General features: G+C 40.0%; 1 protein-coding gene across 1 annotated transcript in view; it reads right to left on the bottom strand.

Moving 5' to 3' along the window:
- Positions 1-27,384, bottom strand: part of TTN (titin) — a 236,396-nt gene that overhangs the window by 1,279 nt on the left and 207,733 nt on the right. Inside the window, exons 272-305 of the mRNA XM_053947624.1 lie at positions 26,778-27,074; positions 26,091-26,678; positions 25,692-25,994; positions 25,270-25,566; positions 24,536-24,823; positions 24,150-24,449; positions 23,748-24,050; positions 23,282-23,587; positions 21,389-23,155; positions 21,004-21,300; positions 20,159-20,446; positions 19,766-20,065; positions 17,620-19,686; positions 17,225-17,527; positions 16,837-17,142; positions 16,458-16,748; positions 16,025-16,324; positions 15,617-15,922; positions 15,063-15,368; positions 14,683-14,964; positions 13,811-14,404; positions 13,422-13,709; positions 13,001-13,300; positions 12,254-12,556; positions 11,672-11,974; positions 10,973-11,557; positions 10,542-10,847; positions 10,146-10,445; positions 9,328-9,903; positions 8,931-9,236; positions 7,651-8,244; positions 1,580-7,533; positions 1,340-1,493; positions 112-405 (exon numbers count right to left, since the gene is read on the bottom strand). Of these exons, the coding sequence (XP_053803599.1) occupies positions 112-405; positions 1,340-1,493; positions 1,580-7,533; positions 7,651-8,244; positions 8,931-9,236; positions 9,328-9,903; positions 10,146-10,445; positions 10,542-10,847; positions 10,973-11,557; positions 11,672-11,974; positions 12,254-12,556; positions 13,001-13,300; positions 13,422-13,709; positions 13,811-14,404; positions 14,683-14,964; positions 15,063-15,368; positions 15,617-15,922; positions 16,025-16,324; positions 16,458-16,748; positions 16,837-17,142; positions 17,225-17,527; positions 17,620-19,686; positions 19,766-20,065; positions 20,159-20,446; positions 21,004-21,300; positions 21,389-23,155; positions 23,282-23,587; positions 23,748-24,050; positions 24,150-24,449; positions 24,536-24,823; positions 25,270-25,566; positions 25,692-25,994; positions 26,091-26,678; positions 26,778-27,074 (20,352 nt within the window). The remainder of the gene's footprint in view (positions 1-111; positions 406-1,339; positions 1,494-1,579; positions 7,534-7,650; positions 8,245-8,930; positions 9,237-9,327; positions 9,904-10,145; positions 10,446-10,541; positions 10,848-10,972; positions 11,558-11,671; positions 11,975-12,253; positions 12,557-13,000; positions 13,301-13,421; positions 13,710-13,810; positions 14,405-14,682; positions 14,965-15,062; positions 15,369-15,616; positions 15,923-16,024; positions 16,325-16,457; positions 16,749-16,836; positions 17,143-17,224; positions 17,528-17,619; positions 19,687-19,765; positions 20,066-20,158; positions 20,447-21,003; positions 21,301-21,388; positions 23,156-23,281; positions 23,588-23,747; positions 24,051-24,149; positions 24,450-24,535; positions 24,824-25,269; positions 25,567-25,691; positions 25,995-26,090; positions 26,679-26,777; positions 27,075-27,384) is intronic.

The following is a 27,384-nucleotide window of genomic DNA, read 5'->3' as shown; positions in this document are numbered from 1 at the left end:
GAGAAGAAATACCAAGTTAGTCTGTTTTCACTAAGCCATGAAGCAGCTTTACTCTGAGGACTACTTCAGGATAGCTGAAGCACTAACTCTACCAATAACAGTAATGCTCACCTCTCAGACCTGATTTAAGCATTTTACTAGTTGAACTCTCCAGTTGAGCCATGCTAGATTTCCCCATAATACTGCTGGAGCTCATCTCTACAAAGGATTCTTTCATGGAGGACATGCTTTTGGCAGACATGCTTTCAAATTTCATTTCAGTCATGCTGCTACTGCTGAAACTGCTGAATGAAGCCTCTTGTTTAGAAGAAGCCATTTGAAAGGACTGAGAAGAAAAACTTTCGTGCATGCTTGCGTCGCCACTGGTCTTCAATACTACCTCTTTCGGAGGTTCTTCAACTAGAGCTGAGGAGCATTGCAAACATAGAAGGAAAAAGCAACAACATCACATTAACTAACAAAGTCATGCAGTTCTGTATGGTTAATTTTACAGAAATGAAGATGGCATACTTTGCTTTCAATGGAAAACTGCAGTGGAGTATACACTGGTTTACAATTATTTGATTCAAGATATCCAAATCACAAGCAGTAATTTAGAAATTAAAAAATAGGCAATGAAACCTTACAGTATGTATGAGCTTCAAAGAAAAACATACATACTTAAGAAAGAACAGGTCACCACACAGTGTTTCTTATTAGAACCATTACTAGAATTAGACACTGAGAAATTAATTGTGTGTGCTCAGTTCATATTTGTAGAAGCTGTGAAAGGTTTTCAAGTTCTTAAAAACACAGAATAATAAAATCTGTATTTCACTGCATTGTTTTGTAGCTATAAAGGGCAACAGGAAAGCTCAATCACTGCAGCTTTTCTTTAAACCCAAACACAATCATGCAAGCATATCACAACCATACCTTGATGCTAGGAACTGGGATATGGTATAGCCAATAAAAGAGTAAACCCAGTTCAATTAAGTTGCCATAAAAATCTTTAACTGTGGAATGACTTCATTTTATTGTAACAGATTTTGTTAGAAATAAGGGAAGAATAATTACCAGCACCAAGGTCTTAACATACTCATCCCAGAACAAATGCTCATAGCTTTCTTTTAACATGCATCTGTTGATGTAATAGAGCACCTCTGTGCTACTCTGTGGGTGTTAAAAAGATTTCTAATGCTGTTTTAGGGCTGTATATGTATTATACAAAAGAAAGATGGACTTCTTAAAATACTGAAGTCAACGCTACCAGTGGATTTTATCGTAAGTAATTTTAGTAGACATACCACAGGAAAAAGTTGTGACTATTCTGAACACAAGATCCGAAGAACAAACTTACGGAGTACAGTCAAAGATGCTGTAGCAGAACACTGCCCATGGTAATTTTTTGCCTTGACTGTGTATTTTCCGGTGTCACTCACTGAGGCATTTCGAATCTCAAGAGAATATATATTTTTAGAGCGAGATACTTTGAGGTGCGATGAAACTGCAATCTAAGGAGAGAACAAAAATGGTTTCATTAAATAAATCTTATGCATAATTCTAATTTTTCAAGTAAACATATTAAATGATTACTTACAGGTTGATTATTCTTTAACCACTCAACTTCAGGAGAAGGCTCCCCAGAAACTTCACAGGTGAACAACACGTCTTGTCCTTCATTGACATTTTGAGACTTAGGCTGCATGATGAATGCTGGTTCACTGGAGCGCTCTTTAGAAAGGGTCACAACATACTGGCATTTAATAATGCCTTCATCAGTTTTACCCTCACAGGTGAGTATACCTTCATCCTTATTACTGGCCTTTTTGATAGTTAGTGTGTGATCACTTCCAGAAACACCGTATCTGTAATCGTCTGAATTTCTCAGCTCCATTCCATTCAGCACCCATTTTACTTCAGAGGCACCAGGAATGTTGGCCTTCAGTGTCACTTTCTGCCCTTCAGACATTGTCATTTTAGTTGAAGAAGCTGTAATTTCTGCTTTCAATTGTCTGACATCTTCTGTAACAACTGACTTTTTAATGACTTCTTGAACTGCAGATTTCTCTTCAGTTGCCACTACTGATTTCTTCTGGCTAGAAGCCAGAAGTAACTCATCTTCTTTCTGAACTGTTTTATGAGATTCAGTTACACCTCTTACCTGGGAATACATATTTTTAAATACCTGACCAGTAAACTGGAAGTTAGTTCTTGAAACACCTCCTTCCCCAATAATTTCACAGGTGTATTCTCCTTTATCAGATTCCATAAGCTCATGGATTTTGAGCTCATAAGTGCCATCTGCTGCATAATGAAACTTGAAATGATGGTTTTCTTTCAGTTTTTTACCATCCTTATACCAAGCCACTTCTCTGACACTTAAAACGTTGCTTTCAACTGCGCAGGATAACTTTACCTTATCTCCAAGAGTTTCTGCTTTCAGATGCTGTTTTATCTTTGGTGGAGAAGCAGTTGGTAATTGTACTTTCTCTGTTGATACCATTTTGTCTCCAGGTGGTGACTTAGCTTTTGGAGGACTGCTGATGGGTTCAGGAGATTTCACTCGTTTAGGGGACTTGACTGGCTCTGGTGACTTTACACGAGGCTCAGGAGATTTGATCCTTGGAGGCGAGGTAATTGTTTTTTCAGGAATTTTTGTTCTTTGAATGGTCAAAGTAAAATGGGCTTCCTGTCTTCCTTCAGAATTTTCCACCACAACAGTGTAACTTCCTTCATCTGATAGCTGGACGGAAGAAATTTCAAAGGTAGACTTGTACTGTGTTCGTGTTACTTGGAAGCGCCTTGAAGAAACAACAGGTTGACCTGCATGGAGCCATGTTATTGTTGGTGCTGGTTCACCATCAACATCACAGGAAAATCTTGCAGTCTCCCCTTCAGAAACTGTGATTGACCGTGGCTTTGTAAGGATTGTTGCTGGCAGAGTGCTTTTAAATGCTTTGTGTGAAGTCCTTTCTTCCAGTGATTTTTTTTCAGCTGCAGTGACTTTTTCTTCAGAAGAAGCATAGTGTTCATAGGATAAAAGTGATTCTCTTGTTGCTGACACTTCTGATTTGACCTCTCTTACTGAGGAACTTGCTTCTGTTTCAGATGCTTTCTTAAACGAGGAAATTGCATATGCCTCTGTTTTTGTCAAGTCAGGCAAAATTGACCTTGGTACTTCTTCATCTCTCCTCTGGGAAGAGTATGTAGTGTAATCTCCTCCAGTAACATCTAGTGTTGCATAATCAGAGCATTCCCCTTTGTAGTTTGTGCATACAGCTCGGTATGTTCCACTGTCATCAATGTGACAGTCTAGAATCTCCAGAGTTAATACACCACTCGTATTGGTAAAGTGTATCTTACTGCTCTCTTGGAGCTCAATACCGTTGTGGTACCACTTCACTTCGGCGGTTGGTTTTGACTGGACATTTAGAATGAACCTAGTATTATGGCCACACGGTACCCGGTGTGAGCGCATTCTCAGGGTAATGCGAGGAGCATGGTCAAGGGTGAAAGGCTGCTGAGTCAGAACTTCGTATTTCCTTTCCATCGTTTTTTGAGTTTTCAGAGCAGATTTCATGGACTCGTATCTAGAAAATATATCAAATCTGGCCATCCTCTCAAACCGGGAGAGAGATCTTTCACTAGAGACTGGGCTAGGTGAGCGTGGTCGAGTTCTCTCTGGTGTTGGGGATCTTCTCTCACTTTCTTCAGGAGGCCGTGAGCGAGGTCGAATTAATTCAGATACAGGACGCATCAACTCAATGTAAGTTGGAGAAAGGGATCTTCTTCTCCTTAGTAATCTAGAGGGAGGTGAAAATTCCCTGTGAGCATATTGCACCATTTCTATTTCTTCTTCTTCTTCTGATGTGATCTCAGTTATTTCTCTTTCCCTCCTTCTCCTGAGTCTACTCTTTTCTTCCTCTGCCATATATTTGAGCTCACTTCTGTATTCAGAGAGTCGCTGATCAGTGCCAACAGGACGGAGCAATTCTTCATCCTCCCGTTCATCCATTATTCTTTGCTTTTGTTTAGGTGGCCTGTAGGCAGCCCTGTCGTGACGTTGACGAAGCTCTGCATAGCTTGCACTGGTCTCAGCTTTAGTTGGAATGTGATAGCTTGAATACCTCAGCTCTCTTTTTCTTTCTTCCTCTGAACTGACCTGTGCTCCTGCAGTAGAATATCGAAGGGCAGACAGTTCAAAGCGTGGAGGGCTTCTACTTGGTGGGGAAGCAGAAAAGCCTAACTCCAGCTCTTCTTCAAGGCGCAGTCTTTCCTCTTCAGTTCTCTTCATGGCTAAGTAGTCATCTATCGGCATGAGCAATTCCTCATCCGACAAGTCACCAAGTGATCGTCTTCTTGGTCTATAATGATATTCATACTCTGGAGATGGGGTATGCCGGCGTGCTGGTCTCACAATTTCAAGATCATCTTGTGTCAGCTTTGGTATGCGCCATTTAGGCTTGTACTGATCAGAAATGCGTGGCAGTGGCATCACATAGAATTGCTCCCACCTGGAAAGACGTATGCGTTTCTGGCGTTTCTGAACAGTCCTCTCAAGTTTTCCTGGCATTTCATACTGGTCTCGCAGCCTCTTGTACCACTTCATGTCTGACAGAGGCACGAAGTGTTTAATATGTTGATCTTCCTCAAGAGCAGCGCGCACATGTTTGCGAGGCTCTGGGATCTCATATGGCATACGAAGTCTTCTTTCCTCCTTCTCCTTCTTTTCTTCTTTCTGAATTTCATATTCACCTTTAACGGTCTTTGAGCTAACAGCTGGTTTATATAATATAGCAGCTTCTCTGAGAGCCTCTTGTGCAGTTTGTGTCAGTGGAACAGCTTCAACCCCAGAAAGGATTTCTGCCATTCGTAAGGTCTTGTCAATTTGCCTCTGTACATGCTTCTCCCGCTCTTCTTCTGTCTTGTACTCACGCTTGACATATTTCAAGCGTTCAACTTTTAGATAAGCCTGACAGCTCGTAGATCCCGCACTGTTTGTAGCAGTAACTCTGTAGTAGCCACTGTCTTCTGGTAAAGTATCTCTGATATGCAAAGCATAATAATCTAAACCTTCATGAATTATATCAAAGTTGGGACCAAAGGATAGAGGTTGACCATCTTTCTCCCATGTCAGCGTTGGTTTTGGCACACCAGATACCCTGATCTCAAAACTGACATTTTGGCCTTCTTGACATTCAGCATTTGCCAGCAGTCTTTTAAACATTGGCCTGAGTGTGGCATCTGCTGGAGGGGGATGCGGAATCACAGTCAGCTTAGCTTTGCAGCTGTCTTCACCATATTTATTGCGTGCCACAATACTGTATTCAGCATCATCCTCTTCAGTGACATTATTGATGACAAGTTGATAAAGACCCTTGTCTGATTCGAAAGTATACTTCTTATCATCATCCCCAGGTTTGATTTTCTGGCCTGATTTGTACCATGTTAAGCGAGGTTCTGGGTGAACTGTTATAGTTACTCCAAACCTGACATTTTCTCCAACATATGCAGTGCGGTTATACAAAGGCAGAGTAAATTCTGGGGGATGCTCTAACAGTCTCATAGTATCAACCCGTCGTTTCACTTTTCTAACAGTTCTGCATCTGTAGTGCTCAGAAATTTCTCTCACACCTTTAACAAAAAGTTCTGCATAAGAGCTGTCCTCACCATAATCATTCACTACCTTGCATCTGTAGGTACCATCATCTGATTTAGAAACATCTTTGACATACATGGTTGCCACACCATCTTCATATTTGATTTCGTATTTCTCACTGCTTTCTAATTGCCTCATACCAAAGTACCATGTGACTTGTGTGGACTCATCATAGTTTTCAATCGTACATACATATTTGGCATGGCCTCCTTCTTCTGTAACATTATGCCTTATCTGCCCAGCAATAGGCCCAATGTCTATTGGGGCAACTTTAACTTTAGCCACTGTTATGCCTTTCTGGGATCTAATTGCGCCTCCACAGGAAATGCGGGCTACTGACACAACCGTGTTCCACTCCTTCTTTACCAGAGTTTGATAGTAACGCCTGTGCCTCAAGGTCTTAATGGTTTTAGTGCTGGTCTTTTCCGTCTGCTGTTTTAGCCACACGTGATTAAGCGCTTCAGCAGCTGTCATCCGAGATTTTCTTTCCTTTACTAGTAGGCGATCAATGAAGTCCATGGCTTCAATGCTTATGTCTTTGAATGCTTCATCCTCAAAGCTGTATTCAGCATTAAGAATATTTTCAATAACTTGTTGGTTTGTTTCAGCAATGAAAGGGTTAAGGCCACTGAGAAGTATGTATGTTAGAGCACCAACTGACCACATGTCCGTAGCTGTGCTGACCAAGTCATGGTGATGGACTTCAGGTGCATAATACTCAGGAGAAGTGAACTGGAGTCTAAAGCTGTCTCCAGGCCTCAACTGTCTGGCTTGACCAAATTCAACAATTTTAATTACGGAGCTTCTTCTTGTGAAGTAAATAATATTGTCTGGTTTAATATCAAAATGTCCAATGCTATGACGATGCAAAAATTCTAGTGCATCGCAGACTTGGCGTACATAACTTACTATTTCTCTTTCATTAAGTTCAAATGAAGCTGTGCTGATTCGTTCAAAGATGTCAACCCCAGAAATGAATTCAAAGATCATGACCAACTCTTCTAGGCTCTCAAATGATTCATGAAGATACAGGATATTTTGGTGCCTAGCAATGTTTAGGATGGAAATTTCTTTCTTTACCAAAACTTGGTCCGCACCCTTTACTTTGACAAATTTGGCCAGGTAAGTCTTTTTTGAAACTGCCTCAACACAGCGGTGTGCAATGCCAAACTGCCCGCGTCCAAGCTCTTCTGCAATCATGTATTTGTCATAGAGTTCCTTTGTAGAATAGTGACCTGCTTTAGCTGCCGTAATTTCTCTGGTTTCATCAACTTCTTCATCATAGTTCATTACTCTGGTCTTATCTTCCTTTGTTACAATTGGATCAGTAGGTTCAGAAGGCTGACTTTGGCCAAACTTGTTCTCTGCAATTACTCGGAACTGGTAGGTGGTCTTGCCAAATAGGTTCACCACTGTGTATCGTGTATCGCGAGCTTGTGCAACACGAATCCATCGCTCTGCTGTTGTAGCACGTTTCTCAATAATGTAGTTTATGATCCTGCTTCCACCATCAGTAGCTGGTTCATTCCAGGTTAAGTTGACTGAATCCCTTGAAACATCAGTTACCTTCAGACCTCTTGGTGGATCAGGCACATCAGCCACATCTAACTCAACTGTTTTTTGATCAATTCCAAATCTGTTTTTGGCACAAACAATGTAAAACCCTGCATCTTTTCTGTCAACACCATTTGGGAAAACAAGAGATGTGAATGATCGTGTAACAATGACTTGGTAGTGTCCATTAGTATCGATGAGATCTTGTCCCTTCTGCCATGTGATCACAGGGGGTGGCTTGCCACTGAATGGAATCTTGATGCTCACCACTTCCCCTCGGAGGGCATGAACAGCTCCCATGCCTTCCAAATTTTTGGGCAAATGAATCTTTGCAGGAACTGGAATAGAAAGAGGAAGAAAAAACACATAACCAAAAGCACACGAGAAGAGCATCAACAGTCTAAATATTCAAAATTAAAATTAATTTGTCTTGATTATCAAGACCCTTCATTCACCTTCAACATCCAGAGAGGCAGTGCCAGACACAGATCCTCCTTGGTTGGTAGCTCTAACTTGATATACTGTGGCATCATCATCTGTTACATTTGTGATGACCAGCTGGTAATATCCACCCTTGAATTCCTGTATCTTGATCTTTTCCCCATCTGGCATGATTTCTTTGCCCTGTCTGTACCACTTGACAATTGGCTTAGGATGACCAGTGACTTTGCAGACAAATGTGGCATTAGCTTGAAATTTCACATTCAGATTCCTTAATTCTTCCTTGAAATGTGGAGCTTTAATTGGTACATCAGATTTTGGAATGACTGGTTGGGATACCTCACTCCACTCACTTTCACCACCAAGATTTTCACATTTTACACGGAACTCATATTCAAGACCTTCAATAAGATCTTTCACAGAGTAGACTGTTTCACGGATTTCATCTGTTGTTACAGAAATCCACTTGTTTTGTTTTTTCTCACGCTTCTCAAGATAGTAAGTTCTAATCTTTGCACCGCCATCACTTGCAGGTGGTTTCCATGAGACAACGCAAGAATCCTTTGTGACAGCACTTGCTACTGGCTGGCCGGGTTGTCCTGGTTTTTCTGTAAAGAATAACAAAGTTCAAAAACTGAAGTGAGCTTGCCTTACTAATTAATAACAGGGTAGGCTGGTTTTGGCTGGGGTAGAGTTAACTTCCTTCACAATGGCTAATATGGGGCTGTGTTTTGGATTTGTGCTGAACACAAGGTTGATAATATGGAGATGTTTTTGTTATTGCTGAGCAGAGCTTACACAGAGCCAAGGCCTTTTCTGCTTTTCGTACTGCCATGCTGGTGAGGAACTTGGGGGTGCATCAAAAGGTGGGAGGAGAGACAGCCAGGACAGGTGAGCCCAACTGACCAAAGGGATATTCCAGACCATATGACACCATGCTCAGTATATAAAATGGGGGAAGGGTGGGACATTTGAAGTGATGGCATTTGTCTTCCCAAGCCACTGTTGCATGTGATGGGGGCCCTGCTCTCCTGGAGATGGCTGAACGCCTGTCTGCCCATGTGAAGCAGGAAATTAATTCCTTGTTTTGCATTGCTGGTGCATGCAGCTTTTGCCTTTCCTATTAAACTGTCTTCATCTCAACCCAAGAGTTTTTCAGCTTTCACCCTTCTGATTCTCTCCCTGATCCCACAGGTGGGGCAGTGATCAAACAGCTGTGTGGGGCTGGGCTGCTGGCTGGGTTTAAATGAAAACATGGGGGCATACAGACATTGATATTTTGGGCTCTACTTACCAAATGGAGGCTTTATAAAAACTACTGATGAGACCTCCAGTGCTTCACTAATGCCGTACATATTCTGAGCAGAAACACGGAAATAATAGCCTGCATTTTCAGTTAGGTTAACAATTCTACAGGTTGTGCCTGAAATACTTGAAGATACAAGTTGCCATTCTGCCCCTTCCTTGGCTTCACGTTTCTCTATGATGTAATTGGTTATCATTACACCTCCATCATCCTCTGGTGGTTTCCAGCTTATCACCACAGAATTCTTCAGTATAGACTCTATAACAATTGGTCCTACTGGTTTATCTGGTTTATCTGTACAAGAAAAAGCACAAAATTTTTATTTGTTTTTCCAGTCAATATTTGAGAAGATATTCCACAAAATACTGAAAAGAAAATTAATTACCTTGTATTTCCACATTAAGTACAGTGTCAACTGTTCCAAATGTGTTACTGAGTTGTACTTTGTACTTCCCAGCATGAGTCTTGTGCTGGACATTCTTAATAGCAAGATGAGTATACTGTTCTGTGTTCTCAATAGTAACTGTTTCTGATCCTCTCAAAGGTTTGTTGCCGTGGAACCAAGTTATTGCTGGTACTGGCCGGCCAATATACACAACATGAAGGCGGAGGGTGCCGCCTGCACCTGCGTAGTATTTCTCTTTCAATGGGAAGCCGGGGTGGAACTGAGGAGGAGCCTGCAATAATAACTTGCCACTAGTTTCAATTTCTCCAACATCATTGGTAGCCATACAAGTGTAGAGACCTTCATCCTCCTGTTCATCTGTCATTACTGTCAGTGTATGATTGCGTCCATCAGATGACATTTTGTATTTTCTGCTTTGTACCAGCTCTTTGCCAAAGCGGTACCATTTAATATCAGGCAAAGGTCTCCCAACAATCTGGCAAGTCAGCTGAGCTGCCTCACCCAGTTTAGTTGTAACATCCTGCATTTCTTTTTTTATGGCAGGTGCTTCTCCAGCTGTGACAAAGAAAATAAGAAGAAAATAATGATGATTACTATGAAATTTTCCACTATTACTGTATTACTGGAAATTAATTTTCATTTATACTTGATCCTCTTGAGAGACTGTCCTTTGGGATAGTCATGTTAGCAAATATCATGTAAAACAAATAGGCAGCATGTTGAATGCAGCACCATGGTTTATGACACAGCAAATTACAACAATATCACAGCAAATGTGACAATTAATTTTTGCTTACATGTTAATTTAGTTTTCACTGCCATAGCAGTCCTTCGAGGTCTGCTGAGGCCAGTCTGATTTTCTGCAAAAACACGGAACTCATATTCTGTGGCCTCTAATAAACCTCCTACTGTAAACTGCCTGTCCTTGATGCATTCCTTATTGCATTTTTTCCAGGTGCTTTCTCCAGACTGGCGATATTCAACCCAATAGCCAAGGATCTCTTTGCCACCATCACTTTCAGGTCGTTCCCATTCTAATGTAATGCTGTCCTTAAAGATAGAAGTGATCTCAATTTCTCCAGGTTGGCTTGGTTTATCTGAAAATTAAAATAAATTAAAACAGAAAATCAGTTTTTCTCTAAATGTCATTAAGCTGCTCTTCAAAAGCTCGGTTAATGTGGACATTATCTTACCGAATGGATCCTTGCATACAACTGGTTCAGAAGCAGGACTTGCTTCACTTTCACCAATGTCATTTTGAGCAATGACACGGAACTGATATTCAGCATCTGGAACAAGTCCTGTGACTGTGTACATTGTAGTGGTAATCTGTGTCTTATTATGCCGGACCCATTTTTCTGTAGATGTCTCTTTACGTTCAATATAGTAGCCAGTTACACGAGAACCACCATCATCTTTAGGTCTGGACCAGGACAAGTTGACAGAACTCTTTGTAACATCAAGTACTTCAGGTGGGTTGTTTGGAGGCTCTGGTGGATCTGTTAATAATGATAATAATAATGATGAAAAAATGACAGTGACATAGCATTAATATTTCTGCATATAATGTTGTATAATATAGTAATTAATTTCTTTTTTTTTTTGAGTCTAAAAGAAAGCTTACTTAGAGGTGTCTTTGGTACTGCTGGTTCTTCAGATTTGAGAGATTTGCTAATACCAAAATGGTTTTCAGCAGAAACACGGAAGTGATATTCCACATTTTCTTTGAGTCCTTTCACCACTAGTGATGTCCCTTTCACTCTAGAGTCAACAGTGTACCAGGCAGTCTTCGGTACTTCTCTTCTCTCAACAATATAACCCAGGATATCTGCGCCACCATCATCTGTAGGAGGTCTCCAGCTTACTCTGACAGAACGAGCTTGTATATCATCATACTCAAGTGGTCCTTCTGGTGGATTTGGAATGCCAATCACTCTGACTTTAATGTACACGGCTTTCTTGCCACACTTGTTTTCAAGTACCAAATCATAGGTGCCTGAATCTTCTCTTTCTGCATCTTTGATCACAAGTTCTGTGTGAGTCTCAGAAGTTGCAATCATGGCCCTCTTGCTGATGTCCTGTCCTTCTTTTGTCCATTTGCACACTGGGATGGGCTTACCCTTAATGGGTATTGTAAGCCTGATTACTCCTCCTTGTCTCACCATGAGACCTTCTTGGTATTTTTCATCAAGTTCGTAGTCAGGATATTCTGTAAACAAAAATAACATGCTGTGTTATTCTACAGATGATATCATACTTGCTTTAGGCAAAAAAAAAAATTTTAGGACAGGTTTCAACAAAAGCTAAGGCTTGAAATGCTTACCAAGCATTTCTGTAATTTTGACTGTTCCTGGCACTTCAGCAGGTTCTCCTGGCCCACCTGCATTACAGGCTAGCACTCTGAATCTGTACTCTGCACCCTGAGGAAGATGTGTCAAGGTGTATTCCCGAATCTTGGTTGGTGTAGTATTGCATTTGGTCCATTCAAATTGATCAACCTTCTGCATCTCAATTAAATAGCCAGTAACTTTAGAACCACCTTCATCTTCTGGTGGACTCCAAGCCAGGGAGACAGATGTTCTTGTCGTATCAGTGACTCTTGGATTCTGAGGTTTGCCTGGAGGAGCTGGAAGAGAAGATCAGATAGGCAGGTGGGATTTGTTTCTATGAATATTCAAAAGATGAAATAAATGCTAACTTGCAACTTACAATCTGTAATAAGTCTATAGTGAATTGAAAAAGGAAAACTTTGAATTAAAGATTTTCACTAATATTTTCTTTGTTTTCTCCAGTCAGAATCTCTTTTATTAATATACCCAGAAAAACTTCCAAATTAGAATTAATTCTACCATAATGTCATTCCCTTCTACCATCATGAGCTTAATCTTTGTAGGAAATTCCTTACCAATTGGATCTCTGGCAACAGCAGACTTGGAAGGACGGCTGGGTTTCCCAGTGCCTCTGGCATTGATTGCTGTGACCCGGTGTTCATATTCTAATCCTTCAACCAACCCAGTGGAACGGTAACGAGTCATGGTGACTGGAACTTTATTTACACGGATCCATCTATCTGCTCTAACTTCTTTGCGTTCCACAATATAACCAGTAATCTGTGAGTCACCATCATCTTCTGGAGGATACCAAGTCAATGTCATGCCATCTCGAGAGATATCAAACACTTCTGGAGTGCCAGGAGGACCAGGAATACCTGTAAAAACATGACATGGAATCAGTGAAGAAAGTGTCAGATGACTTTACACACTAGTAGGATGTGACATATTGTGAATAACAATGTAACATCAAACTCTTTTATTAGCAATTTCCTAGGTAATTTACAAATCAGGTCAGTGAAAAACTTCTTGTTTTGTAATGGAGTAAAGCAATTTTTAAAGATTGATGGTAGACCTGAGCAGAAAACTTAAGTTTACCATCCACGTTCTGTGCAGCACATCTGTAATACCTATACTGATTTATGGATGTCATTTTTCCTCTGGAAAATAACACAATTACTGTGGATCATAATGTACAATTTTATCCGGCAAAAGGAAGTAGCAACATCTAGAAAATTCTAGTATATGTGTGGACATATAGGCCCATTTAAACATATATTTTTAATTTTAAAGACAGAGAATGAAGAAAAAGTCAGACTTACGGATTCTGCTCTTGCATTCTATAATTTCAGACTGCAGGTAAGATCCAATCCCAAAGCGGTTTGTAGCAGCTACACGGAACACATATTCTGCACCTTCAACAAGTCTGGTGAACTTAAATGTTGTCCTGGTTACTGACTCTGAAACTGGCAGCCATCCAGGACGGTGAGCATCACGCTGTTCTACCACATATCCACTAAGGGCAGCTCCACCATCTAGCTCAGGAGGCTCCCAGGAAATGGTTACATAATTTGCATCAATTTCATCAATTCTGATAGGTCCAACAGGTGGTCCGGGCTTGTCTAGGGGGAAAAAAAAATCAGAAAAGAAGCTTACAAAACAGGTGCAAAAAAAGGATCATATTTCTCATGTAAAAGTTTAAATAGAGGAAGGTCATGGACAATTATTTTGATGAACTCTTACCAAGGATTATAACCTTTACTGTATCAGTAACTGTTCCAGTTGTGTTCTTCAGTTCAAGTGTATACTCCCCTGTGTCATGTATGGTGGTCTCACGCACGGTTAATTTGGCCATTTTGGCAGCAGTTTCCATTTTGATGCGTTCTGATTCTTTTAGTTTAGAACCAGCAAAGAACCAAGATACAGTTGGAGGTGGTCGTCCTTCAATTGGAATGGCTAATTCAATAGGCTTGCCAGCAGGTACGTGGATTGTCTTCTGAGGTATTCCAGTGAAGTCAATTGTTGGTAGAACTAAGGAAAGCAAATAATTGATATTTTAAATATCTGTTTTGTAACTATCACATTCATTTGCTGTAAGCTTGACCCTATTGTTTTCAACAGTAGACACCTACCTTTTCGGTCTTGAACTGTCACAGCTGTGACAATCTCACGTGGTTCCGACACGCCCTTCTGATTCTGTGCTCTGACCCTGAACAAGTACTGTTCACCTTCATTGAGAGAGATAATGGTATGCTCGTAGACGGTAGGCTTCAACGTCACTACCTTCAACCATCTTTCTGTTCCAGCTTTGCTGGCCTCAATGACATAGCCAGTCAATCTGCTGCCACCATCATGCAATGGTTTCTCCCAAGCAAGAGTAACAGTTGATTTAGTGGTGTCAATCACTTCAAGTTTTTGTGGTACCATGGGGACATCAGATACCAGTACTGCATCAGATGTTTCACAGCCTTCACCAATGCCGTAAATATTTTCTGGGAGTACTCTGAAATAATACAAAGCTCCTTCCAGAAGTCCAGTAACTCTGTAAAATGTCTTGCTGCATTTGGTAGTGACAGTCTTGTAAGCTCTCATGGACGCTTCACGTTTCTCAATTATGTAATTGCTGACTGGGGCTCCACCATCAATGACTGGAATGTCCCAAGTAAGTGTCACAGAATCTTTTGATACTTCCTTAACTCTCACTGCAGGTGGTGGACCAGGAGTGTCTAAAACAAACAAACAAAAATATTTTTTTTCCTTTTTGCATCCTTTCATTTTACAGTCAATGGCTATTTCTGCATAAAACAGAAATGCTGGGGATTGAATTATAAACTAGCACAGCTCCAGAAACTATGTATTTTCCTTTGAATTAGATTGTTTATCTGAATTCTCATTCTCATGTTATTTAAAATGCAAACTTCCTTTGGAAATAAATGACACTTATTTGTGAGAAATGAACATGCAGAGTGCTGTAATGCTTATATACAATTGTAGCAGTACTTACCATACACTTTCACAGAAATAGTTGCAGATTTTTTTCCTGATTGATTTTCAGCCTCAATGATGTATTTCCCAGCATCATACCGATTAACTTTATCCACAATAAGCAGAGTGTAGCTCTCTGTAGTATCAATAATACCTCGACTTACGAGGTCAACACCCTGTTTGCTCCATGTGATTACAGGAGCAGGTCTGCCAGATACAGAGACCATTAGGCGCAGGGAACCACCAGCTCTGACTGTAACTGTCTTCTTCAGATCATCAGCAAGCTCAAGTTCAGGTGTTTCTAATGAAGGGTATAAGAAATATGGAATTAGTTAATCTTACAAAAGTCCTAAAGGAAAATATAATTTCCTTAAAATATATATTAGGTTTTCAAATTACCTATTCTTTCCACAGGTTCAATTTCTGCTGATGATTCACTAAATTCACTCATACCATTCACGTTTGTTGCAGCAACTCGGAATTGGTATTTCTGGTTTGTTTTAAGACCTGTCACAGTGAACTCAGCATTCCTCAGAGTGGCGGTTGTATGCGCTCGATACCACTGTTCACTACCTTCTTCTTTCATTTCAAGAACATAGCCTAAGAGGTCAGCACCACCATCATATGTAGGCTTTGACCATGCTAAACTTATGCTGTGCATTGTAGTATCCACAACTCTTGGAACTGAAGGTGAAGCAGGAGTGTCTTTGAAAAAGAAGAAAGTGCATTTTATATTGGTGCAGAAAACATTTTACAGTTAAAACCAATTTCCAGACAGCTAATTCCAGGAAATGCATTTAATATGAACTATAGCTGTTTTTAAGTTATTCCAATACTATCTACTTCAGTGAGTTTATGTGTGGTTATGGGTTTCTTAGTTAAAGTGTCAATGTGAATTTATGCTCCATTATTATAAATAAATATTAAAACATTTTTTAAATATAGAAACTTACATGATGGTTCTTTACATAACATGTATTGTGAAGCTTCACTAGGTTCACTGTTTCCAGCAGCATTCACTGCAGTGACACGGAATTGGTACTGGCTCCCTTCCATGAGACCAGTGACTTTCAGTCTGGTGTCATAAATGGTATAATCTCTATTCACTCGTGTCCAGCGCAGACTTTTCCTTTCACGTTTGTCCACAAGATAGTCCTTAATCTCACTGCCACCATCTGATTCTGGTTTCAACCACTGAATAATGATATGCTCCTTGCCGACACTCACTTCTTCAGGAGCACCAGGTTGTGTTGGAATAGCTATTTTATTAAAAAGTGAGAAAAAAGAAATTGTTCAACACATTGTTTATCCATGAGAATTATTCCACAAATTCTGATGCAGAATGGAAGGCAGTAACTCACTGAAAGCATTCCTGGCAATCACAGTTTCTGATTCAAGTGGAACACCTGGTCCATATTTGTTGACAGCTCTCACACGGAAAATGTATTCATTATTTTTAATAAGTTTTGTTACTACAGTTGATAAAGTCTGGCATTCAGCCTCAACAATCACCCAGTGAAGTCTGCTGGTTTCACGCCTTTCTATGATGTAGTGAGTGATTTCTGCACCTCCATCTTCCTCAGGAATGTTCCATGCCAGAGTACATTTCTCTTCTGTTACTCTGCTAACTGTGATTTTGCCTGCACATGGACCTGGTGAATCTGTAGGAATCAAAAATAAATACTGTTATTAGTGGCTAAGGGAAAGCATCTTATTCTTATCTTAATCAGCATTTAAAAGAATGCTGATTTTTTTCAGTATTCTAAGTATTAATACTAATCACGGGATACATACCAAGCACTTTGACAAGAACAGAAATTTGTTTCATCCCACTGGCATTTTTAACTGTTAGGGTATATTTTCCACTATCACTTCTGTCACAGAACTTGATAATTGCAATAGCTCGTTTGCTGGTATATTGCAGAGATATCTTTTCACATAGCTCCAGCTCCCTGTCACCTTTGGACCAGAAGACTTTTGGTTCTGGTTTTCCACCAATGGCTGCATCAAGAACAAGATCTGATCCAGCCCTAATGCTCAAAACTTCTCCCTGGAGTCTGGCATCAAGTTCAGCCTTTGGTGGTGCTGGAAAAAGAGATTTGAAAAAAAATTACACGACAGTACTAAAACTAGAACATTATGTTTTTAATTGTTCCAAGTAAATATTCCTTACTGTATTCATCTTTGCAAATGACAGCACCGGTTGACTCAGATCCTTTGCTAATCACACCAGCAGCATTCTTTGCTAGTACACGGAATTCATAGGCTTCATCTTCACTAAGAGCTGTCACAGTAAAAAAGTTTTCTGAGACAATGGTATAATTGCATTTCAGCCAACGTCCATCACCAGATTCGTTATATGGTTTGCGCTCAATAATATATCCTATTATTTTGCTTCCACCATCATAAAGTGGAGGTGACCAGCTCAGTGACACTGTAGATCTGGTGACATCTGTTACTTCTGGTCTTCCTGGTGGATCTGGAGGAATAAAGCAGAAAAAATGAGAGATGCAATCCTATTTTAGTTTAAATAACAACATAACTCTAAAAGTAATACTTACCAACTGGATTTTGAGCCACTACAGGTCTGGAAGCTTCACTAGCTTTGCTAACACCTGCAGCATTTAGAGCATAGGTTCTGAATTGATATTCTAGGCCTTCCACCAACCCTGTGACTTTATAATTGCAGTCACAGCATGGTACTTTGTTCTCCTTCACCCAAAGGATGGTGTTGCGCTCCTTCTTTTCCACCCAGTATCCAATGACTTTGCTGCCACCATCATGATAGGGTTCCTCCCAGCGAATGGCCATGGCACTTGCAGACACAGAATAGACTTCTGGCCTTGAGGGTGGGCTTGGTGGGACTAAACAGGAAAAAGATGGGGAGGAAAATGTTAGTAATTATAAATACCTCAGTCAGAAGAAAATAACAGATCTTGAGAAGTGTTTCACTCACCAAATGGATGCTCAGCAACTACTGTTTTTGATTCAACTGGCTTGCTGACACCAAATCTATTTTCTGAGCTTACTCGGAAACTGTACTCTTGGTATTTTGTGAGATGACTGACTTTGATCTGTGTGCGTTTCACACTGGAATTCACCAGCTGCCATGCTGTTGTGCCAGATTCACGTTTCTCTACAATGTAGTTTGTAATGTCACTGCCACCATCATCTTCAGGTTCTTTCCAGGTCAACACACAGGACTCAGCAGATACAGACGATATTTCAATTGGGCCAGTGACAGGACCTGGCCTTCCTATGACTACTACTGTGACAGTAAATGTTTTCACACCAGCAGTGTTCTCAAGTGTAAGGTAGTATTTACCAGAGTCACCTCTCATACTGTCTTTTACAGTCAGTGTGGTTCGGTCTTTTGTTGTCTTGATGGTCACTCTTTCAGTTTCCTTCAGCCTCATCTCTTCAAGTTTCCATGTCACTTTTGGAGCTGGGCGCCCACTGATTGGTATATCAATAGTAAAGGTGCTTCCAGCCTTGCATGTAATAAGCTGTCTGCTTATGTCACTGAGATCTGCTGTTGGCTCAATCTGTGGCTCCTTAACGATAACAGAAGAGAAAGCTTCTCTTGGCTCACTGTAGCCAGCATCATTCTTCGCCTTGACCCGGAACTCATATTCTGTGTTCTCCACAAGGCCTTCAACGGTGAAAGTAAGTTGCTTGGTTTGTCCAGCTCCAGTCCAGGAATCAGATCCTTTTTGTTTCATTTCAAGAAGGTATCCAGTAATACGGCTACCACCATCATGATCTGGTTTAAGCCAAGCTAAAACTACAGAAGATTTGGTTGTATCAACAATATCTAGTCTCTTAGGTGGAGCAGGTTCTTCTGTGGCCACAACTGGTTCTGTTAATTCACAGGGTTCACCTACACCATACTCATTTTCTGCTGATACTCGGTAGTAATATGGCATACCTTCTGCGAGATCTGTGACCTTAAAGATTTGTCGAGTGCATTTTGAACTCACTACTTGCCAGCTACGACGACTTGCTTCACGTTTTTCCACAACGTAGTGGTGGATACGAGAACCTCCATCCAGAACAGGAGCATCCCACATTAAAGTAATAGATGTTCGAGTCACATCTTTAAATGTAATAGGACCTGGTGGACCAGGTGTGTCCAAAACCTTGACAGTAAATGTAATAGACTTGCTTCCACTGTTGTTTTCCACAGTAAAGACATACTTGCCAGCATCATTTCTATTGCATTCCTCTACAGTCAGTGTGCTGAATGAATCAGTTGTTTGAATGTCAGCACGCAAACTAAGATTAGCATCTGCTTTGGACCACACCGCAGTAGGAACTGGCCTTCCAGAGAAGGCAATAAATAGACGAATGCTTGCACCTGCTCTTACAATATGAGTCTGCTTGAAGTTTGCATCAATATCAATTTCAGGTGCAGAAAGCCTGTCCACGGTTTGGACTGAAGCCGGAACTTCGCAACTTTCTCCTCTGCCAGCACCATTGACAGCACTAACTCTGAATTTATAGTGTTCTCCTGCCTCCAAATCAACAACGGTATATTTAGTAGCAATAACAGTCTCTGCATTGACTTTCTGCCATGCTTCAAGATCAGCTTTGCACATCTCAATGATGTATCCAATTATTTCCATGCCTCCATCAAAAACTGGCTTTGTCCACTCTAAGCTTACACTAGTCTTTGATGTGTCTGTCACTTTTACAACATTAGGAGCACTTGGTGGGCTGACTGGCTCTCTGCATTTAATCAGCTTTGAAACATCACTTGGAGGTCCAACCCCCGCAGCATTTTCAGCCATGACATGGAACTCATACTCATTGCCTTCAATAAGGCCAGTTACTCTGTATCTGTTCTCAGTAATGGGCCTCTTACTGGATACTTTAACCCAGCGCATGCTCTTCTTTTCTCTCCTTTCAAGAATGTACTCATTTATCTCACTTCCACCATCTGACTCTGGTCTTGCCCATGTAAGTGTGATACTGTCTCCTGTTACATTGGTAGGCTCTGGAGTTCCTGGTGCATCAGGGAGAGCTACAAAAAAGAAAAATGTCATTAGAAGGACAAGATGGTAACTCCATGGATATTTGTGCAGAATGAAGTGGAAACTTACTGTAAGGTATTTGTGCGATAACTGGATCAGACTCCAATGGTCTGCCGACTCCAAATTTGTTCACTGCAGAGACACGGAACTGATACTCATTGCCCTTAATTAATTTAAGTGCTGTATAGCTGCAAGCTTCACATTTATCTTCAACTAATGCCCAAGCAATCCTGCTGGTTTCACGTTTTTCAATTATGTAGTGAGAAATAGAAGCACAGCCATCATTAGCTGGAGGCTCCCACCATAATGTGACTTTTTCTCCAGTGATGTTTGTGAATCGTATTGGTCCACCAACTTTTCCTGGTGTGTCTGCAATTTCAAAGGTTCAGAGTTACAATTTGCTGACACTCAGAATAAAATACTATTTTTAAAAAAGCTTGCTGAAAGTGCTTGGTGCAGTACCTTGTACTCTGATGGTAATATCTTCTCGTTTAGTGCCTGATGCATTTTTGGCTTCTACTGTGTACACTCCACGATGTTCCCGGACAGCATCTCTAATGAAGATTGTACTATATCCAATAGCTGTAGTTATTTCTATATTCATAATTTTATCAATCTCTTTACCATCCTTAAACCATGTCACTTTAGGTACTGGACGTCCTTTGATTAGAGCTTTAAGTCTAATGCTCTCTCCAGCTTTAACAGTAAGGCCTTCAAAGTGTTCAGCACCAAATTCAATTGTTGGAGCAACTAAAAAAGGAAAATATAAATCAATTTCCATATAGCTAAATATTTTTCTGATACTCTTCTAAATGTACTAATTATAAAAGACTGTGATATATAAAATTATTTCACTTACAAAATGGCATTCTCTAAATAGCAGTTATTTTATGAATGATAAACTTATTTTTCCTATAAGTATCCATAAGTGCATCATATATATATTTGCACATATATAAAGGTGAAAGATACGGTTAATATGTGGTGTTAATAGTATGCCAAGCAATCTGAGGCACATTTTAATTTTGAAATTATTCAGTGCATTGGAATATTACAGTCCATGCCTTCTTTCCAATTTTGTCACTGCTGCTTATCCAAGAGCAATGTAGCAATTGATTATGTATGTCTGCCAGATTTGTGTCTTTAATTTAGACCTTCCCACATTGGAGTATGAACATAAATGTTCTGAATAGACTTGGGAGGACCTCAGTCACAAGTCCTTTGCCCCTTGGCTTCCCACTTCCCATCAGTACAGCCAGAAACTTTATCTGGCTTCAATACCCAAGCATATTAAAAAAAATTCTTACCGTTTTCATCTCTGGTCATGATATAGCCTGAAGACTGTGAAGGTGGGCTGATTGTACCAACAGCATTTCTTGCAAGCACTCTGAATTCATATCGGTCACCTGGACTGAGCCCTGTAACTGTATATTGGCACTCACTGACATCAGTAAAGTTACACCTGAGCCAACGGTCTGCACTTCCTTGCCGTTTCTCAATGCTGTAAGCCACAATCTTACTGCCTCCATCACGCAGCGGGGGGTTCCATTTCAGGGTGATTGTTTCCCTGGTAACATCAATGTAATCAGGAGTACCAGGTGGGTCTGAAAGGAAAATAATGAAGATTTATTTTTATTACTGCTCACAATAATCTACAAGAACAGAATTTTCTTGGTATAATCATTCACTTACCCACTGGAGAGACTGCCAAAGTAAATTTGCTTGGCTCACTGGCTCGGCTTAGACCTGCAGCGTTTTCAGCATATACTTGGAATTGGTAATCCAGGCCTTCAAGCAGTCCAGTAATCCTGTATTCTCTGTTAGATATTAATGCAACATTAACTTTCTGCCACAAAATACTGTTTCTTTCCTTCTTTTCAACATGGTATCCCATAATCTCTGAACCACCGTCATAAACGGGAGCATCCCAAGAAATGCTCATTCCATCAGCAGTTACGTTGTATACAACAGGTTTGCCTGGGGCACCTGGGGGTTTAAACTGGTGCTTTGCCACAACATCTGCTGAGAGAAGAGGTGGGCTCACTCCGTATCTGTTTTCTGCACGAACTCTAAACTGATATTCAGTATCTTTAACAAGGTTTGGTACTTTGAAGGTTGTTCTTGCAGCACTTGAACACACCAGCTTCCAGTTCATTTGTGATGTTTCTCTCTTCTCAATACTGTAGCCAGTAATTTCTCCTCCCCCATCATCATCAGGAGCCTCCCATGACAAAACTACACTATCTGCCTTGATTTCATCTATTCTTAAAGGTGCTTTTGGCCTAGATGGAGGACCAAGAGTGATTACAGTGATTGTGAATGACTTTCTGCAGACGACGTTATCAAGAATTAAAGTATATTTGCCACCGTGCTCCTTTTTCACATTCTTGATACTTAAACTTATCTTGTTTTCAGTTTTCTTGAAACGAAGATGTTCTGTTTCTTTAAGAGGAAGGTTGTCCTTGAGCCAACTCATTGATGGATTAGGTTTACCTTTATAGGGCAATTCAGCATGCAGGTTATGTCCAATTCTTACTGCAATCTGACCTCCAGGAATATCAGAAAGGTCAGCCTCAGGTGTTATTATAAGTTCTTTCACAGTAATGGGTCCAACAGTAACAGAGTCACTCATGCCTTTTTCGTTTTTAGCAAAGACTCTGAATTCCATGACAGAAAGCTCTTTAAGTTTGTCAGCTACAAATTCACAGCTCTTGCTTGTGCCTGCGTATGTCCATTCTTTCTCTTCCTGAAGTTTCTTTTCGATAACATAGTCTGATATAATGCTACCACCATCATAGTCAGGTTTGCTCCACTGCAGTTTAACAGAACTCTTTGTAGAGTCTTTCATGGCTAGGTCTTTTACAGGTCCAGGTATGTCTGCAGCTTTCACTGGTTCAGTTGTCTCACAAGGTTCACCTAGTCCAATTTCATTTTCAGCAAGAACACGGAAAAAGAATGCAGTCTTTTCTGACAGGTTAGTCAGTTTAAAGGTGGTATGAGAACACTTCGTTGTAACAGTTGACCAGGCCCTCTTTGTAGCATCTCTTTTTTCAACAACATAATTTGTTATTTCAGAACCACCATTGATGAGAGGTGCCTCCCATACCAGCGTAACTGTGCCACGAGAAACATGCTTGAGCTGCAGCTTCTGGCATGCAGAAGGTGTGTCAAGTACTTTTACATTCACAAATGATGATTTTGCTTCTCCAACTCCATTTTCAATTGTAAGAACATATTTTCCTGTATCATTTCGTGTAACTTGAGGAATAATAAGTAGTGTAGATGATTCTGTGTTTTGGATGATATATCTTTCATCAGTCCCAAGATTTTTGTCACCCTTTCTCCATGTGACTGTTGGAGGAGGTCTTCCCTTGAATGGAATCATAATTTCCACATCTTCACCTGCTTTAGCGACAACAGATGTCCGAAGAGCAACATCCAGATCAATCTCTGGTGCCACTGTGGAAATAAATAAAAAAACAATAATACATACTTGGAATGTAAAACAAGAAATTATTAAAAAAAAAAAAAAAAAAAAAAAAAAAAACACACAGGAAAATGATAAATCACAAAGAAATACAGTACCAAGAATGTCTTTAGCTTGAACGGGTTCCGTCATTTCAATAGGCTCTCCTTGTCCAGCACAATTCATAGCAGATACACGGAAATAGTAATTAACACTTGGCTGAAGGTGGGATACAACATATTCAGTTGTTCTCACTTCTCCCTTGGTACTGACGACAGTCCATTCTTGCTCTTCACCTTCTCTCTTCTCCACCACATAGTGGGTAATTGGACTTCCTCCATCATAAGCAGGTTTAATCCAGCCAAGGGTAACAGATGTCTTGGTTGTATCCACAACTTTCAGCTTCGTTGGTGTGCCTGGCTTATCTGTAAATGACAGTTTATGGGGGAAAAAAACACCAATCAGAAACCCATTAATTGTAAGAGGAAGAAAATTTGCCCTCAGTTACGTTGGTACAATCCCACCCTAACTACTCATTTTCCATTGATTTCTAACCTATTGGAAGAAATGCACATTGAATCTTACCAACAGGATCTGCAGCTTTGTAGAAGTCAGAAGCCTCAGAGAATGGACCTGGTCCAGCTGCATTGACAGCACAAACTCGGAAATGATATTCGCTGTTTTCAGTCAGACCTGTTACTTTCTGTCTGGTGTCCCGAATAGTTTCTTTAGAGACCTTGAACCAACTCAAACTCTTCTTGTCACGTTTCTCCAGAAAATATCCTGATATTTCACTGCCTCCATCAACAGTGGGCCTACTCCAAACAACAGTCATAGAATTCTTGGTTATCTTTGTGACTTCTGGTGTACTAGGTGGTCCAGGTGTAACTGAATAAAAAAATCGTATGTCAGTAAAACAGTGCTACTTACAAATATCACACAAGACAATTCAGTTGTGTAAGTTATTTTATAGAACTTATTTCTTACCAAATGAATTTTTGGCTATAACGGGCTCAGATTCCAGTGGATCACCAATTCCAAACTTGTTCACACCACGGACACGGAACACATATTCATTTCCTTTGATTAGTTTTGTTGTAGTTATGATACATCCCTCCAGTTTTTCAGAAATTAAAGACCATACAACCCGACTTGTTTCCCGCTTTTCAACAACATAGTGTGTTATAGGTGCACCACCATCATCTGCTGGTGGGTCCCACATTATTGTAATCTTTTCAGCAGTGACTGTCTTAAACTGTATAGGTCCACTTGGAGGTCCTGGCTTGTCTGTGGAAGGCAGAAGAAGAAAGATGTTAAGTATTCACTACTGAATTATTGTTTAATAGCAAACACAGTTGCATCTCAAGACTTACCAAGTATCTGTACTCTAACATGGGCTGATGCTGAACCCATGGCATTCTTCAATTTTAATTCATAGGTGCCACTGTCGAGTCGATTTGCATCCTTGATGAGTATAGAAGCAAATTCTGTTGTGCTTTCAAAAGACACTAGTGCACTGGTTAGTACCTCATTGCCATTTTTGAACCATTCAATTGTGGGTATAGGCTTGCCTGAGATGCCTAGTTTTAGCTTAACTGAAGTTCCTGCTTTGTATTTCACCACTTCTGTATATTCTGGTGGCACATCGATTTCAGGTGCACCTTAGGAAAAAAGAAGAATAAGTTAAAAACGTGTTTATTGTAGCCCTGTATTTAATAAAATCTCCAAATAATACTACCTTATTTAATCTAACAGTTAAAGGTATTTGATAAATACAGATCAAAGTAAGAGAGCATATATAACTTAAATAATAAACCTAGAATAAGTTAGAACTAATCCTATGAAGGAGAGACAATTACATGTATAAACACTTAAACCATGGGCAGACTTCTTTTGTTCAGAGAATAAAGATACAAGAAGACTTTAAAAATGGAGATACAGACAAAGATGCTCCTTACAATCTTGCCCAAAATCTCACAGTCAGTCATGCTTCTTGAATCACTGTAAACTAACCTTCCATATTTAAAAGACCATGAATCTACAAAACAGCACAGCCATTGTCCTAGTACACCAAAATTATATCATTATATCATTGCAAAACACTTACCGTATGTATCAATACATGTGATAGGACCCACAACATCTGAGGGATTACTAATGGAACCAACAGCATTCTTTGCAAAGACCCGGAATTCATACTTGGAATTCTGTGTCAGGCCAGATACTGTGAACTGAGTCTCAATAACATTGGTGAAGCTAGCTTTTGTCCATCTGCCATCTGGAAGATCACGTTTTTCTACGATGTATCCAGTGATTTTGCTACCACCATCAAATGCTGGCTTCTGCCAGGAGAGAGTGATAGAGGTCTTGGAAATATCTGAGGCACGAACATTTCTTGGTGGTTCTGCAGAAGGAAACAAAATATTGCAATAATTAACAGCTATTTTGAATATTGTCTTATTGTACAGAACAGATTATCACAGGGGAAATAAAATGGTTGGGCTTCATTATTTTATAGAGAGTACATACCACAAGCATCAATTGCAAGGACTGGATCAGAAGGACGACTTGCTTTTCCAATGCCAGCTGCATTTTCTGCATAAACTCTAAATTCATAGATAAGGCCAGCGCTGATTGTGGTGACTTTGAAATGAGTGGTACGAATAAGGGTCTTGTTAGCCTTCTGCCATAATATGCTATTTCTGTCTTTCATTTCCAGGTGATATCCAATGATAGCATTGCCACCATTAGTGACTGGTTCATGCCATCCAACAGTAATACTCTCTCGGGTAACATTAGTGACCCATGGTGTAGAAGGAGGGCCCGGGGTAGCTGATGGTATCAAAAGAATTGATTGTTAACAAAATTATATTTTCAACATCAGAGCACTAAATCATCAATGTATACCATGAGAAACACTTTACTCACTGTAAGGAAGCTTGACAACCACACATTGCGAATCTATGTGATCGCTGATGCCGAAGCGGTTCTCAGCTTTGATGCGGAATTGGTATTCTTCTCCTGTTGTGAGCCTCATAACTTTGATAACAGTTCTAGCAACAGTGGCAGACACTTCAGACCAAGCAGCAGTACTTGTTTCTCTTTTCAGTACAATATAGTTGGTAACCTGACTTCCACCATCATAAGCTGGTGGTTGCCATCTGAGTGTTACACTCTCTTCAGTAACATCACTAAGGACAACAGGACCAACAGGAGGACCAGGTCTATCCAGCACAACAATATTAACAAATGACTTTGTGGTGCCACTTGAGTTCGCAGCAGTAATGTCATATCTGCCAGCATCAGCAGCCACACTTTCTTTAAGGTTAATGATGAGACTTTCTGCAGTGGTTTCTGTGTGAAATCTCATGGTAGGTTTCAGTGCAACACCATCTCTAGACAGCGTCACCTTTGGCACTGGTTTTCCAGAAACTGGAATTTCAACTTTTAGATTTGATCCTGCTCGAACATATACAGTGTTATGAGGGAAGCCCTTCATGTCAATCTCAGGAGATTCTGCAAAACAAAACATTTCCAAACCATTAAAAGAATGTTCCATCTTTTAAAATATGAATGCAATTGAATGTAACTTTTGTCTCATGTCAGGAAGCATACCTAATTGTTCTTTAACTGTAACAGGGAGCAGTAGTTCCTTAGGATCACTTAAACCAGCTTGGTTTTCTGCAGACACTCTGAAGAAATAATCAACGTTTTCCTTAAGACCATGGACAACATGATGAGTTGTCTTTACAACTGCACACTTAACCCATTTTTGCTGTCCTTTCTCAAGAGCTTCAAGGAGGTAGCTAACAATTCTGCTTCCACCATCATGTTCTGGTTTTAGCCATGAAAGAGACACACTGTCCTTTGTGACGTTTGTTACTCCTAGCTTTTCTGGTGGGCTGGGTTTTTCTGAGAAAAAAAGTGCAACAGGTTAAGCAATATAGAAGATACTGACTTTTTGTATTAGCAATTACAAAGGAACACAATCTGGATCAAGAAAATGTGTTTTTAAACCAATTTGTATATTAGAAATATTTTAAGCAAAATCCAAGCAAAATTTAAAATTCAAGCTATTACTTAGCTCTTTTTTATTTGTAAAACCATAGACATACCTACAAAAATGATCCATTTTACTGTATGCAGATTTAAAGCTTTTGACATTATTTTGAAGTTCACACTTTAAAACTCATATTATTTTAAGTATTAACAAATTTTTTTT

Source organism: Vidua chalybeata, chromosome 7 (genome assembly GCF_026979565.1).
Source record: "Vidua chalybeata isolate OUT-0048 chromosome 7, bVidCha1 merged haplotype, whole genome shotgun sequence".
In the NCBI taxonomy this organism is placed as follows: domain Eukaryota; kingdom Metazoa; phylum Chordata; class Aves; order Passeriformes; family Viduidae; genus Vidua; species Vidua chalybeata.
This window is presented reverse-complemented; position numbering and strand designations above follow the sequence as displayed.